At 38.5% G+C, this 17,183-nt stretch overlaps 1 protein-coding gene across 1 annotated transcript in view; it reads left to right on the forward strand.

Moving 5' to 3' along the window:
• The window catches only part of mettl27 (methyltransferase like 27), a 49,323-nt gene extending 33,700 nt beyond the window's left edge, over nucleotides 1-15,623 (forward strand). The window contains exons 2-5 of the mRNA XM_039756961.1: nucleotides 5,099-5,227; nucleotides 8,475-8,610; nucleotides 12,971-13,063; nucleotides 13,938-15,623. Coding sequence (XP_039612895.1) covers nucleotides 5,099-5,227; nucleotides 8,475-8,610; nucleotides 12,971-13,063; nucleotides 13,938-14,152 — 573 coding nt within the window. The 3' untranslated portion in view covers nucleotides 14,153-15,623. The remainder of the gene's footprint in view (nucleotides 1-5,098; nucleotides 5,228-8,474; nucleotides 8,611-12,970; nucleotides 13,064-13,937) is intronic.
• The last annotated feature ends 1,560 nt before the right edge of the window (nucleotides 15,624-17,183 follow it).

Raw genomic sequence — 17,183 nt, forward strand, 5'->3', positions numbered from 1 at the left:
GGATTGGACTCCCTGTGCAAGGCCATCCACTGTAAGGGTGCATGGTCCGTCACAAGAGTGAATTCACGTCCCAAGAGGTAGTATCTCAGCTGAGTAATCGCCCATTGAATAGCCAAAGCCTCCCACTCCACTGCCGCATACCGAGTTTCCCGATCCAACAGTTTCCGGCTCAGGTACATAATGGGGTGTTCAACTCCATCGACGCTCTGGCTCAGCGCGGCTCCAAGACCTGTGTCTGAAGCGTCCGTCTGGAGAATGAAAGGTAAAGAGAAATCTGGAGCCTTTAATATAGGAGCTGATGTAAGGGCCAGTTTCAAGTCATTGAATGCAGCCTCTGATATCTCATCCCATACCACATGATTAGGTCGACCCTTCTTTGTGAGGTTTGTCAAGGGCGTAGCTCTCTCGGAAAACCGGCGATAGTAACCTGCTAAGCTGAGAAATGCCTGAACTTGCCTCTTGGTTATCGGATGGGGCCAATTTACAATGGCATCAATTTTAGAACACTGTGGTCTCACCATACCCCGGCCCACTAGATAGCCTAAATATTTGGCCTCGACCAACCCAAAGTAACATTTTTTGATACAAAGCCCAGCTTCTGCCAGTGTCCGCAATACAGCCTCAACCTGCAGTATGTGTTCCTCCCAGGTGTTGGAATAGATGACAACGTCATCCAAGTAGGCAGCACTATATGAATTATGAGGACAGAGCACTTTATCCACCAGACGTTGGAAGGTCGCAGGTGCCCCATCCAAATGGGAGGACACGATACTGCCAGTGACCGCTAGGGATGCTGAACGCTGTCTTTTCCTTAGCGGAGTCCGTTAAGGGAACCTGCCAGTACCCCTTAGTCATATCTAAAGTAGTCAAAAATTTGGCATGTCCTAGCCGCTCGAGGAGGTCATCCACTCGCGGCGTCGGATAGGCGTCAAATTGGGAGACTTGGTTAAGCCGACGAAAGTCATTGCAAAACCTTCAACTTCCATCGGGCTTACTGACCATAACGATAGGACTGGACCAGGGACTATAACTTTCCTCAATCACACCTAGCTCCGGCATTCGTCTGATCTCCAACTCCACTTCAGCCTTTTTTGCCTCGGGAATTCTGTATGGGCATTCTCGGACTATAACCCCAGGTTTCTTCACAATGTCATGCGCAACCATGGAGGTCCGACCTGGCTTTTCACTGACTACCTCAGGGACAGACGGGATAACTGCTTCGAGCTCCTGACGTTGTTGGCGAGTCAAATTATCTCCAAAATTAAGGTGTAATTGATGAGCGAAGAGAGAACGGAGCTGTCCAGGGGAGGGTTCGGAATCCTTGTCCTTCCACGGTTTCAGCAGATTGATATGATAAATCCGCTCGCTGGGTCAACGATTTGGTTGTTTCACCAAATAGTCAACCAGCTCCTTCCTCTCCTTAATTTCATAAGGGCCTTGCCAATGAGCCAGTAATTTGGAATGAGAGGTAGGAACTAAAACCATGACATGGTCTCCCGGGCGGAACTCCTGTAGAGACGTACCCCGGTTATAGCATCAGGCCTGAGCTGCTTGCGCCTTTTCCATATGTGTTTTTAATATGGGTCTAATTTTCTCAAATCTATCGCGTAACTGTGCGATATACTCTAATATATTTGTTGACGGGAGGGCCTCTTCCTCCCATCCTTCTTTTAGAACGTCTAATATGCCCCGGGTTTGTCGTCCATATAGCAATTCAAAAGGTGAGAACCCCATGGAGGCTTGTGGAACTTCCCGATATGCAAAAAGGACGAGGGGGAGGAAGCTGATCCCAGTTTCTTCCATCCTCATTGACTACCTTACGCAACATCTGTTTGAGAGTTTGATTAAACTTCTCTACAAGACCATCGGTTTGAGGATGAAATACCGTGGTCTTTAAGTGTTTTATTTGAAGTATCTTGGCAGTCTCCCTGAACGTCTGCGAGGTGAAAGGAGTCCCTTGATCCGTCAGGATTTCTTTAGGGATTCCGACACGCGCAAATACCCCAACTAGTTACCGTGCGATAGCTTTTGAAGTAGCTGAGCGCAGCAGAACAGCCTCTGGAAACCGGGTAGCATAATCTACCAGGACCATTATATATTTATGACCTCTGGCCGAGGGTTCTATAGGTCCCACCAGGTCGACCCCAATACGTTCAAAAGGGATATCTATTAAGGGTAAGGGAATTAGAGGAGCACAGTTCCTCCTAGGAATTTGCCTCAATTGACATTCCGGACAGGATGTACAAAAGCGGCGAACCTCCTTGTTAATTCCGGGCCAAAAAATCGGAGCTTAATTCTCTCAAGTGTTTTTTCGGGACCCAAATGGGCTCCCAGCAGATTGGTATGTGCTAGTTCACAGACCTGTCGCCGGTAAGTCCGCGGTACTAACAACAGTGACCTCATGTGTCCCTCATGTTCTGCCACCCGGTATAACAGATCATTATTAAGCACAAAGTGAGGACCCTGTGGCATTGGATGCGAGGTGCATTGGCTGTCTATTAGAACGACTGCATTCTTTGCAAATTTAAGGGGGGAGTCATTCCGTTGCTCCCTTTTAAATAAAGCCGGCGTCTGCCTGAATTCAAACTGCAGACGTGAGAGAGGATCGGATTCGACCTCAAGGGGTGGGTTTTCGTCCAGAGCCGTCGTAGAGCTTGCTGATGGCGTCTCGGGTTGCGACATCCCTGGTGTTTCGTCGTCATCACCAGAGGCCGAAGTCCGCTCCTCTGCCGGCTGTAAACACGGCGTGGAGGAAGTTGAGGGCGCAGAATCAGCGTCCGTGACTAGACCTAGTGATCGAGGAGAAGTGCCTGTATCACCGCTATTTATGTTGACCCAATTTCTTCCTAGTATCATGGGAAAAGGAGGATTATCCATCACGGCCACTTTTTAACTATGCCGTCCTGACAGATGAAGCAGTTGGTGGATCGATAATACCGAACATCCCCGTGAATACAGGTAATGCAGGTCTTATTCTTACACCATTGTCACGGTAATATCAAATGGCAAGCAACAATGGAAATGTTACTGCCGGAATCAAATAAAGCGATTACTTTAATTCCATTAACTAGCACTTCTCCCGTATGCGAACAAGCCAGTGGATTAGCAAGAGCGCACCGTGCCTCCTCCCACATTATTCCACAGACTCCTTTGTTGCTTCGCAGGGCCTGCTGACACGTCTCAGGGTCCACTCAAATATGCTTTGTATTATAGCCGCGGGACTCTGTATTAGGGACACAAACACGCCCGGGTTCACCCGAGTCCCATTCTGACCCTCACAAGCCAGTTTCTGCCTTTATGCGATCTATTACCTCAATTAGTGAGACAATATCAGTATATTCCCAGGCCGGCTGGGTGATTTTCCCAGGTAGGCTTTGGAGCAACAAAGCGCAGGCCACCTGCTCCGCTATTTGGTGATTGGAATTTTCATGGGGTTTTAGCCAACCACCTTAGCCCATAAAGCCACGGCCTGTTTCCTGGTTGCCTTAGCGGGCTTAAATGTCCAGGCCATTATGTTTCTCACCTGCCAGCCTGGGTTTCTCCCATCTTTATTAAAGGGCTTGCCCTTCGTGGGATATGATGGGGCAGTCCCCACACCCAGGAGGCCATAATAAGAACCCAAGGCGTCCCCTGACGCACTTGGCTTTAGTCTGTGGTTCCCGGGGCTATTTTTCCCCATACCTTTAAAAGGATGATGGGTCGAAGCATACTCAAGCTTTCCCCGACATGCCCCAACTGACGCCCACTCGGCAACTCGGGAGCGGTACTTACCCATCTGATAGTTTGTTGGATTATGAGCGTATGTCGAGCCTTGGTTAAGGTTTATCCTCCATTCTCTCCTGGAGGCTGTTATCCTGCCGGCTACGCCACTGTAAAAGGAAGCGACTCGACACACGTAGAAAAAGGTTTGGGGCAGCCATCCGTATAATATTCCTAGCTGCAAAGGATTCTTTTAAGTTCAGTTAATGATGATGATAGTACGGTGTCCAAAACAGAACTGGTGAAGGTTTGAAAAGATGGCGGTTTTAAATGGTCAGACAGGAAGTGATGTATGTTAACTGGAAGTGATGTGGGTTGACCGGAAGTGATGTTTCTCTGACATCAGCCTGGGAGCCAGGACCGGAAGTGACAATCTTCTAAGCACCGGAACTGGAAGTGACGTCGTTCTAAGCACCGGAACTGGGAGTGACGTCGTTCTAAGCACCGGAACTGGGAGTGACGTCGTTCTAAGCACCGGAACTGGGAGTGACGTCGTTCTAGGCGCCGGAACTGGAAGTGACGTTCTTGATTCAGATAGGTTTTCCCGCGGCTGGTCTGTAGAGATAGCAGGAGAAGGTTTAATGCACCCGGCCCTCCCCTGGCCTGGCATGGAATTACCATTACTTGGTCCACACAACGTCCTCCTATTCGCACGTGTGTGACACTCATAACTTGCCTCAACATAAACAGGGGCTAATATATCTGTGTTAACAAAAATAATTAATTTCCAATTAAGGAATCAGCTGAAAGTAAAGGGACCAGCAATAAGAATGTCTGATTTAAAAGAGTTGTACTTTATGATCTTTTAAACTGGGTATTCTTAATGCTGGCCTCCTCACCATAAACCTTTTAAGTAAGATGTGATTTTAGAAATTGATTTGATACTTATGTCCATAACTTGTTGCCTTAACAGTATTTTTTAATGAAATTAAGTGCACAATGAATGGTGTTTCCTGATTACTGTATTTATGCATAGTTTTCTAAACAAAGAAACTTGTTGAGAATATTTTGGTGCCAATTATAAAATTTAGACCTAGTTTTCATTAACACAGTTTTCTTTGCAGCTTTAAAAAAAATTAAATAACATATTTAAAAATATTTATATTATTTGTATAAGTAAGGAAACTAGTAATATAATTGGAATGTGGTTATATCAGTTCTGTGGAATGTGATAATATCTTGGTAACGTCAGTAGAAAAGCTTGTCTTTGTACAGCTCACAGCCCGGCGGGTATGTTCACCAAATGAATTGAAACGTGACATTTGGTTGTTTTCGTTTATAGTTAACTTAAAGTAAAAATTGTAATTTGAGTTTCTTTTTTTCACATGCTGGCTGTTAGGATGTGGAAACACTGGAATACAGGGCTCCTTACCTGGCTGCAGAGACACTATCATCTGCTTTCCAAGGAAATCGAGACCTTGCTGTGGTACTAGATGTGGCCTGTGGAACGGGCCTAGTGGTTTCCTGGGTAAGAAGTTAAAACACTATACAAAATTTAGAGTTTGCAAGAGGAATTTTAGACAGTAAATTTACTTTTGTCAAAGACTGTGATTACCCAGCCTACAGAAACATTCACAAATGCTTTCATGGCCTGAATATTAATGGTTGTTTTGAACATGAATGTAATGCAAAAATTGATGTTTGGTATTGCTTGTTACACATTACAAAAAGCAGCAAAATGGTCAGGTTACTATGGACATAATAGACATGTCCACGTCACACCATTTATCTGGAAATTTTAGAGTTTTCAGTTCTTTAGGAAAGCTTCAAAATGTTGTTGACAAACTGAAACAACACAAAAGATTAGCAAAGTATTATTCTACTCTACATCCAACAACCATGAACCTGCATCTTCCACACTACCACAACACAAGAATTTGCTATCTGAAAGCTTTCTTAAAGAGCACAGAATACTCTATGGAAATTTTTTTATTTATTACAAATTACGTCTTTATCCCCTCAAACAAAAGAAATAATAGACTTAATGTATACCTTCATTGTTCAGGAGGGAGAGAGATTCTCACCTTCTGATTCACTTTGTGCTTACTGCTGGGGATGAAAAAAATTATGCCTGAAGCGTCACACTCCTCAGTTTATGTATGTGATTACCACCATCTCACTGCCACTGTAATCCCAACAGTGAACCACAGGATGAAAACTACTGGTTCAACATGTCCAAATTATTTTTATTATTATTTTTTCTGAATGATTATAATTTTTTAAAAGTACATTTACAGAATGACACAAGTGTAATTATTCTTGTTTCATGAGATTGTATTTGTAATGAAGGGTCAGTCTTTGTTTGTATATCACATTGTAAGAGTAATGCTATTAATTGGCTTACAATTTATTCTAACTGGAGGAGCTTTACTCCCTGCTCGCTTCGCTTGACCACCCACTTTGAACAATTAAAAGCCTATACAGCACTGCCTTGTCTTGTGGGACGTTACAGTGTCTCCGAGAAAATTGTGTCTCGTCTCCTTCCAAGCCTTCCAAGGTTTTCTTTTGTAATAGGCATCAAAACTATGAATGAACACATGTGGAGTTATGTACTTAACAAAAAAATGGTGAAATAACTGAAAACATGTTTTATATTCTAGTTTCTTCAAAATAGCCACCCTTTGCTCTGATTACTGCTTTGCACACTCTTGGCATTCTCTCGATGAGCTTCAACAGGTAGTCACCTGAAATAAAACCATTTTTCAGTGAGAATCTACCAATGTAAATGGTCATGAAAATAAAGAAAACACATTGAATGAGGAGGTGTGTTTAAACTTTATATATATTGCTATATTGTATTAAAATAAGCTAAATAGTTTACAATTTCGCAGTAGGAAACTTGTTTTTCTTCTAAATAAGACAGCTTGGGACTTTATATAATGAAATAAAGTTTTATATTACGAAAATGTTACCTAGCATTATGCATTCAACATTTTTGGTTACATTCTCTCTAAGGTTCTCTCTCATGCATGCACAGACTACAGTATACATACACAGAAAACTATCAAGAAGCGAGTAATTGTCATGATCATTTATCCTAAGTGAATAATAATTGGACCATCAGCAAGGCATCTATCAAACTGTGTTAATTATGTATTAATTGGTACAATTAAGTAAAACGTACAACTAAAGGGCACATGTTTGATAAAGCACAACACACTAAAACAATTTTATCCAGGGTTGGTGTCTTTCCTTTCTGTTTAATTAGGTAATCTATTGGAATAATACTTTTCAAAATGGAATATGTCTGGGTGCTATTTCCAATAACACGTTTTTCATGGTTTCAGAGATGTGCAATCTTCCTGGTTCTTTCAATATGCCATGCAGGCATCTGGCTTCTGGCTTTTGTGAAATCTGGGATTTTAACTTTGGCACACAGTAGTCCCACACTTTCTGCAATATCAAAACCTCTGTCAGGCAGAACAACATCTCCAAACTGAAGCTTATTTAAAAATTCATAATTTTCAGTAATGTTTGTCACTAGCCGACCTCCCCAACCCTGGGATACAAATGTCACTACTCTTTGGGGTGGTATCGCTATTAAGTATTTGTCAGTGTTTTTGTGGTTGTACGAAGTATAGGTTTGTGCCTGCGCCGATAGCTGGGAGGGTCTATCAATAAAAATTTCAAAACAGTCCATTATCACAGGTATTTTACGACCAAACGACCTTATAAATTCTACAGGCTTGTTTTTTCTCAGTTCCTCCCTCTCAGGCCATCCAATTAAATGCTTCAACTTTTCACAAAGCACATGCAGAACTTTTAAAAATACATTGGACACTGTTCTTTATGAAACATGTCAGCAAGAATCTGATGCCCAAGATGCAATCTTAGTTTCATAAGTGTCAGCAGTAAGCGCTGAAATTTGGACAAATAAGAATTTGTGCCCTAAGACAAACGAGGTTCAACATACTTGTTCATCTTCATCAGAGTAGAATAACTATGGAGACCAGTGTAATAACAAACTTTATCATAGTTATCTTTGAACTGGTCTTCACACAAAGTGAATGACTTTACTTTTTCTGTACATTGCTGCACTTCATGCATTAAAGTGCACACTTCTTTTTCCAGGCCCTCTACGTAGCTACCCATGATATCTGTCTGTGCCTTTCTGTGTGTACTTGCTGATTCAACTGATGGTAATTCTTCATTCTCCTTGTCATCGTGCTCTATCTGCTGATTGAACATGGCCTGTGTGCTCTGTGCATCATTAGCATCAGGCAGGACCTGCCAAAATATTTATCAAATATAAACTGATGTTCTCAATGCATTCATTAAATTACTCGTTTCCCCTGTAAAATGGCCGCCACCTCGTTTTCATTTATGCGTACTTTGATAATGACGTCAGCTTAATACAACCCATTATAATTTGTTTTTACACTCAGAGCATCTTTGTTAAGCCATCATTTATGTTGTTGCCTTTTCCTCTGCTTGCTAGTGTGCATAACTATCCTCATTAACTTACAGTCTGCCTCTCAGCAATTTTTGCTTTATCATTGTGTTTGTTTCTTGGATGGTATATTAGTTCTGTTCAGATTTTTAACTGTCACCTTTATTAATAGATTTTAGGATTTAACTATGTTCTACTACTCCCAAACTTATTTTTTTCTTAAGCCTAACAAGTATTATTTATATTTTTGGAATTAAGTTTGACTGAACTGTAAATGTCTATAATCACCACTAATGTCTTTTCTTCAATTGTTTTGTTGGTTTAGCTAAACAAAATGGGCTTCAGGAATTTCCATGGTATCGATGGTAGTGAAGGAATGCTTGAAATGGCCAAAACCAAAGGATTATACCAAAATCTGAAGTATTGCATGCTTGGAACGGAGACTCTTTCATCTCCCATTTGTATGTAACTTTATGTCATTTCTTTAATAAGTTTTTTTGTAAATTGCTTTGACATACTGTAACCGTTGCTTCTAGAAGAGAGAAAATTGGAACAGATATGTGAAACACAGATCATTCAGCAGGGTGGATAAAAATGCTAATTCACAGTTACTGGTGTCACCACAATGCAATGTTAGGTTTAGCAAATGTTGCTTAGGTTATAATAACAGTTTTCACAGCTTATTCATGGCCAGATCTATTGCTGTAAAGACATATTTTATATATTACAAAAACAACTGCCATTTGGTGTCCACAATATAAACATTTTTCTAAGGAAATACAATGTACTTACTTTTAGCCACCCAGTTATTTTATGACACATATGGGGGGGTGAGTGAAATTAACATTTACATTTCTTTTAAAAAATTCTTGAGAGATGTTTAATTTATTATCAGTGCCCAGTGAATTGCTCCTTTTTTCTATCATGACAGACTCCAGCTCCTCTGCACTCTGAACGAAAAATGTACTGTTTTGAAAATGATTGGAGAAGTGTTTTATTCTATAAATATGGTATTTTTAAGTACTCAAATGTAATGTTCTTTTCTCGTATAGTGGGGCACATAAATACAGTATACTGTATCCCTAAAGGAGCCAACCTCAGACAGAAGCCTACACATACTCATGTCAGGCTAATAAAGATTCACTGATCAACATAATCTTAATATGTAGTGAAATCAGAAAGTATTTACACCCCTTCACTTAGATTTTATTTGAAATTAATAAATTTTACATTTTTGCCCATCAGTCCACATTCAATAACTCATAATTACAAAATTAACAAAGGTTTTCTTAAAGGTGTCTAGAACTTATTTGGAGTCATCATGTGACAAGTTGAACTGATAACTTAGAAAGGCACACATCTGTGTATAAAGGTCCCACAATTTACACTGCATATCAGGACAAAAACTAATCCATGAAGTATAACGATCTCTCTGTGTACCTCTGTGATCAAATTATGGTGGGGTATTGATGAAGGCAATGGTATAAACCCATTTCTAAAGTCTTGAGTGTTCCCAGGAGCAGGTGGCCTACATAGTTAATAGTCATATTTTATTTCATTGTAAGTTACAAACTTTTACCCAGTTTCAGAACACTGGCATGTCACTTTACTTAATCTTTGATATTTTTATCAGTACATTCTATGTGATTTTTTAAAACTTTTTATTTTAACAGTTGCAAGAACAGAGCTTATCTGAGTTGTGTCGGGGTAAGGCAGCATCTGTCCGTTGATGTGGCAAGTGTTCATTATAGTACACACATGCAACCCCTAATCACTTGCATCTTTCAAAATTATTGTTAAATTATCTCCTTATGTTAGGTTTTCTTTTATAATTGAATATTGTCTACAATGTTTGTTTTTGTGTGCTTTTCATGTTGCTTTCTTATTTTCTTATTTTGTTTTTTTTAATATCTTAAATTGTCAGGTAAAGGCCAAGTGAAGCATTTATAAATTCTGAAAAAAGGAAAATTGCAGGCTAGATGATAACTGAGTGTAACCTATTTTATGTATGTACTGTATGTATCTGCATTGTGATAGAATGCAAGTCTGTTTATTATTGCTACACATTTTTTGAAGCTTGATAGTTTGTGCTTTATTTATCTTTGTTAGATTTTGTACCACAGTGTATTATTTTCAAGGTTTTGGCATACCACTGATTATTAAAAAGTAGTCATTTCATCCACTTTGCAGTGTTTACAGAAGAGATCTCAAACTCACTCCCTGGAGGATTGCCATGGCTAGAATTACTGCTTTGAAGGAACATGTTATTTAACTGTCCCTGCTCAGTTTACATCATGACAGAAAATTCAACCAGGAAAACCTTCACTTTTGGTTCAATTAGAACCAAATTTAGAATTAAGAATCTACATAAAAAGTAAAAAGATATGTTTCTGACTATATTCTTAAACAAAAATAAAAAAGATTAGATGTGGTTGATATTTGGAGAGGGTAATTGTGTTTGTGGATAGTTGTTCTGTGTCCTGACTAGTAATGTTGTTATACACTAAATGTGGCATTGTAAGGAACACCTTATTGTTAAGCAACAAAGTAAAGAGGGTGTTTAATGGTGTAAATAAAAAAAGTAGGAGACATAAAGTTAAAAAGGAGAAAACTCTAAGGAGTCTTTATGGTCCTTTTTGCCAGGACTGTAACAATTCATTTCTTTGCATATTTTTTGCATATATGGTTATATTGTGATTTTTAATTATTTGCAAGTGATCACAAGTATATGTAACATATTGTATTTGGATATTTAATATATAGAGCGGGTCTTTTAAAAATATCAGTACCATTGGTGCAGTTTAATAAGAAACAGCAACATAAGAAAAATCAGTGTTCATAAATAGCTTGTGTAGCTAGATTGTCTCTGCATGGGTAGCCTTCATGTTATGAGCCATCGCCATAGATCTGTGTGTGTGCGTGTGAAGCTGGTTCCTCACCTCCGCTGTCTGACAGCAAGTGGTTAATTCTGTTTGAACTCAGCTACACTTGCATTACTCAGACACAGGTGATGAAACTGATTTCCTTCCACCTTAGAGCAATATAGGCTCAAGTCATGGAGCAGGTGCTGGAAAGATTGCTTTAAAGCAACACAATGCTGTGAAAGACGCTTTACAAATTTGTAAGCATTATATTTCATGAAATGCTTTGATTTATTGACTCTGTCCTGTCTAGCCCTTCATTATGATTTGGGAAATGTGTTCACCTTGTGCAGGTCACATCAACTCAAGCTCAATATAGCATTTCTGAATTCTGAAATACAAGGAAGTGGTAGGGTATTGGGTCAAAATTCTTCTCCCAAGAAACACCTGTATTATTAATAATGGTTTTACTTCATTATGTTTTTCTCACTCTCATTGCTGGTTTTGTGCAGCTTTATATATATGCTTCTTTTAAGGGTGCCATCCTTTATATGCAACCGGTAAACTATGTAATGTCTGCGACAAATTAGCTTCCATATTCAAGGTCCTTGAACTACTGCACTAAAATTAGTATAACCGTTTTGAAGTATAATTTAGCATATTCCATGGGTGAGCAAAGTAATTCCTGGAGGGCCGCAGTGGCTGCGGGTTTTTGTTCTAACCCAGTTGCTTAACTCTTTGAGGGCTGAATTATTTTTCCAAAAAACTCCAGTTTTCTGTAAAGCACACAAGGCAATGGTTTCACACATAAAACATCTGTTACTATGTGCTGTGGCTGTTGCTGGCACATGTTCAGCATCATAGCAGGAGGGTGGCGGTAGTGGTCTCAGTGTGACGCAATATGGTTTGTATCTCTTGTCATCATAAGTGGTGATCATCCCAGGCGAATGCTGCTGTAGGCATATCAGCTACATGAAAGTGTTCAGCACCATGATCAGTTGGGGACCGAGCAGATGATGCTGGTACACCACTTTCATTTTTGATATCCATCTCCTGATCAATTGCATCAAACTCGGAGTACAACAAGTAAGAGTCCTATTCAACAAAATGACGTAAAACATCCATGGAATATTTTGCTTTGCACATTCGCTTTGGTCTCTCACCAGTTGTCGATGCCATTTTAGAGGTTTTTGCTCTTCGCTACTCAAGCCTGTGCAGGGAATCGAGGTAAAATCAATAAAGCTAAGTAGCTTTCCTTCTAGCAAAGAGAGTTGAACTAAAACGTAAGGGAGAGTTTTGTCATAGTTTACAGCTGATTACCATCCTCTACCCCTGAATTTTGACAAAAGTCGACATCAGCCCTAAAAGAGTTAATTAGAAAACGATCCTTGCCAATAATTACATTCCATAGCTTGTTAGTGCTTTAACTCTGCTATGTCAAGTCATTCTCATATCCTAGATTTTTTTTCCATTCTAAGGATATCATCCAAATACTTTGAAGTGTAAAACGGATGGGTAATTTTCAACCCTTCACTTTTTTCTCTTCTTTTTCCTTCCAAGTATTTAATTAAACCAAATAGTGCACGATAAATACACATAGGTTTAAAGGGGAACAAGCAAAATGGATAACTGCTGGTTTCTTTTGTCATTTGCATCTTATTGCTAATAAGGAGCAATTAAAAACCAAGAATGCAGCTGTTCAAGACTTAAATAAGCAATAAGGGTTCAAAATCTTAGTGAGGGAGATAACTAAAATGAAGCAGGAGTGTTTCTAGAGCAATAAGTGATTCTTATTAAGCAATTGGGTTGGAACAAAAACCTGCAGCCACTGCGGCCCTCCAGGAATGACTTTGCCCACCCCTGGCATATTCCATTCTTAGGTATTGTAATTTAGTTCATAATAAGGAAATTATAAATCTCAATGTCTAATTCAAATAATTTTTTTTCCCCCCTTATGCAGCTTTTTATGATGCAGTACTTATAGTTGGTGCACTCAGCGTTGGACAAGTGCCAGTCAAAGTCATTTGGGAGCTCTGGCAAGTAACAAAGCCAGGTATGTTCTTTATCTTCTTCCTTCATACTTTTTATGTTTTTAAAAAAGAAACATAACCAGAAAAACTAAGTAATTTCAGTGTCAAACATGTTTATGTTCATGGTGCATGTACATTTATTTTGCTATTACATTTATTTTTTCCTGAGGTTGTATTTTATACATATCTAAGTAAACTACAATTTTCAATAGCCAATAATACGGATTATTAAAATAAAGTCTCTGTATAGCTCAAATTTTTACATTTTTGTTCATCCCAAGGTGGAAATTTCGCAGATTATCTGTGATTTAGTGCCATATTTTAGACAGGTCATTTAGATTTGTTCATACCAAAATTAAATATGCAACTTGAGATGGTACTGGATAACAGTGTAGTTTGCTTAGATTTTTTTCTGCAGTTTGCTCAGTTACCTTGGTTTTGTTTCCAAAGATGTAAAATTTTAAGTAATAGTGTATCTTTTAATATTCATGGTTAAGAGTAATTTTGATTATTTTTTGATATTTGAGCAAATATGTCAGTTTTATGCAGAATACAGCTTTTAGCAGTTTTTCAATTTCTAACTTGCTAAACCCAATCCAATGTAGTTGGTTAACCTGTTACTTTTAATTATATGTTAATAATGTACAGTACCTTTGTATTTAAATCATGCCTGAAATACTGTCAGTAGCAGGGAATTTTATATTTGAAAAAATCATATAAATAATAAAATTACACCACAATTTTGAGTATTGATAGTTTATTTTTGTATTGAATGAGTCATTTAATTCTTAATTAGACCTATTAAATTCAGTACAAATATTTTCTTCAAAGCATAATACTTTTCATTTTAATCTCATGTATTCTAGTTTTAAAAAATGGAAAACATCTCTCTTTTAGGTGGATATATATGTATGACAACAAGAGCCAACAACTCCAATATACAGTATAAAGATCAGCTGGAATCCCTTCAGAGATCAATGGAGGAAAAGGGAATGTGGGAAAAAATAGCAGTTCGAGAAGTAGAAAAATGGGAAAGAGCAGTTTCAGAGAATGACTGCGTGTACATCTCTGGAGTGGTATATTTGTATAGAAAAACCTGTGTGGAATCCTGAAGGGAACAACAGCAATGCCCTTATTATATTCTTGTCACAAACTGTCATCTTGATATAACAGTTTATTGCTGTACTATTTTAAATGTAATAAATAGTCCCCTTTCTTTTTATGGTAAGTGCCTTATGTTAAAGTTTCAGAGCTTTAAAATAGTGTGTAGTGAATTTGATGTATTCCCTCAAGATAATGTATATTTAGATACTCTGAAGTATGCCATATGTTTAGAATACTATACATAAATTCAGATGCTAGCATGAATGCTGTTTTTTTGTCTCAAACTATAGTCAAAAATCAGTGCTGAGGAAAATTGAAAGCCTAAATCTAAATGAGTTAACCAATATTTATGATTTTAATCGTTATGAACTGTAGAAACTAACAACAGGATGAATATCATCATTCTTTAAATCTCATTAATTGGAATGTCAAAAAATCAACTGTAGACAACTCAACACTTAAAAACATCAGATTTTCTTTGGAAAATGGTCTTATGGTTGGCACTTCCAATGAGTGGTGAGAACTGTGGTAGTACAGTATATAGGTATAGGTAGTATACAGACTGAGTTTTTTAAATGTAAAAACTTTTAATAATGGTTGTGCCAATGTGCTGGCTCTTCAGCCAGTCTCACCCTTATATTTTGGTGTTTCAAACACTGGCACAGGCTTTTTGTTTTAGTTTCTTTCTAACTTTCTTAACATAAAAACAAAACCTTCAATAGCCACTTTAGGATGCCCCTCATGACTCCTTTAAAACAATCTCTTATTTCATGTACAGATATTTAAATCTTTGTTAGCATGCAGTCAAGTCCTCTTGTCCTGGCTAACCCTGATAGGTTCCTGTTACATAAAACATTCATAGAAACTTGAGTATTTTATATAAAATAGAGGAAAAAATTCAGACAGAGAAAAAAATGTATTCTTGTTGGATTTGTTTTCTCTCATATATTCATCCAATTTCTGAGCTCACTTGGCCCATTTCTGGGTTGTGGAGTGGCCTTACCTTTAATGACATCATCGGATCTTAGCACGAACCGGCCCTGTGAGGAATGCCAGTACATCAAAGAGTCACATCCTTCATGTTTACTACCTAAAGACTAGAACAATCCTTTAGTTATACCTGGATTAGTTTCACAGTGTCAACAGGGAGTGATCTTCTTAACACAGAATGTGGTCCTGGATTATTTACCTTCAGTCATGTTTGAATATTTAAAATGTATTGACTTATTTTCACTCCCTGTTTTATATTTCATCATATATTTTTTACTACAGAAAATTTTTTTATTACAAAAAATATTTGGATCTGATTTTGATAGGAACAGCGAGATGTATTAAAGTGGAGAAAGTAAAAAGAAGCGGGGAAAATAGTAGAAATTAACTATCTGTGTTTGATATTCAGATATGTTTAATACCTTAATTATTGTTTAAAAACAACATGTAATGTTTATTACATTTCTGATTAAAATGTTTTGATTTACATTAAGTGTAAGTACTTAAATTGCAAACAAGTTTTAGGGCACTTGTCAGTAACATTTACAGTAACTAGTTACAATACAAATTGCTCAGTTAGCATTAATATTTAATAGGGAAAATTGCGTTGCTGTAGCATTAGAGAATCGGAGAAATCTTGATATTTTCTGTTTTGCTGAACTGGTAAAAGTATTCTAAAATCAGATTTTGACTCCTCGTCTACGATATACTATATATATCACTATGTAAATTTTATATTTAAAGACTAAAAGTAATTTCATTTAGGCTCTGTGGTGTAGCGGGTCCACAGATTACGTCAAAAGGGACACTTTTTAAATAAATAATCTCCATACTCGCGGCTTAGAGAGGGGGCGTGGTATGTGTGGCCAAGCGGTTCCCATGTGAATTCGTGATGCAGGCGGTCCTCGCTTAAGTGCACAGATGAGGAGTCGTCCACATCCGTAATTGATGCCGGGAGCTGCTAATTACCACACCTGATCCACGTCCCTGTGATAAATAGAAGTGCGAGGCGGCTAGGAGGGGGACAGAGGAGAGCAGAGGAAAGAGAGATAACGGGAAATTAAGGGAGAAGAAGGCTGGAGAAGTGGGGAGCCGGTGCGACCGACCGTCAGCAGGCCTGCTTGAGCAATGGCAGGCAGCTGATAGGAGAGCCCCGGAGGAGTTTGGCCAACTCTCAGAGGGGGCAGATTGAAGCGGTCGCTCCAGGTGAGCAATTGGAAGGAGCTGGTTTGACCGGTAGTGGAGACGACTGGCCTTCTAAAGGAGCGGAGTCTTGGAGGCTTTGGGGATGTTGAGCCCCAGCGTAAGCGACCTGGCTGCTGGGGGGAAGAAACCCAAGTCTCGGTCCAGCTGGTGCCCGATGTAGCCAGGGATCGGAGGGCTACCAGACCAGTATTGAAGGAGCTGCATATGTTGGTAAGACGACTCCCATGTTTCGGGGCCTGGAAGGGAGAAGCAGGGGAGTTGCCGGATTAAAGAGGGATGCACCGGACTTTGTGTTTTAAAAGACTGCTTCCAGCCGTTATTTTAACCTCGTTGTTTTAAAGGATTTTTTTATTGGATTTTAACCTCCACCTTTCACCTGTTTTATGGATTATTTATTTAATGACTTATTTTTGAAGCACTGCACTATTTATTTTAACTTTGTTTTTGTTTGTTGATTTTAATAAAAGCACTTTGCACTTAAACAATATCAATGTTAAGAAGGTAAGACACACATGGTAATTTATAATGAGATGCTGAGAAGAGGAATATATTAATAGATGCTAGTAGGCTAAAACAGAAAGAGACAAATTTAGTTATGTTATTTAAATAATTAAAAAATAGCACAAATCTAAACCCCTGAATGCAGAAATATTGTGGCATATATTCATGTTTTCATGTGACAACTATTGAAATAAAAATGATGGTGATGTGGCGTTAAATTATTGCCAAGTTGTAGATGTTGTACGTGCAATGGTGCTGAAACATAATTCACGTAATGGTAACATTTTGAAGAAAAGTGAATTTTAAGTGATTATATGATTAAACTTCTAAAAACAAATGTGA

This window comes from Polypterus senegalus, chromosome 6 (genome assembly GCF_016835505.1).
Source record: "Polypterus senegalus isolate Bchr_013 chromosome 6, ASM1683550v1, whole genome shotgun sequence".
In the NCBI taxonomy this organism is placed as follows: domain Eukaryota; kingdom Metazoa; phylum Chordata; class Cladistia; order Polypteriformes; family Polypteridae; genus Polypterus; species Polypterus senegalus.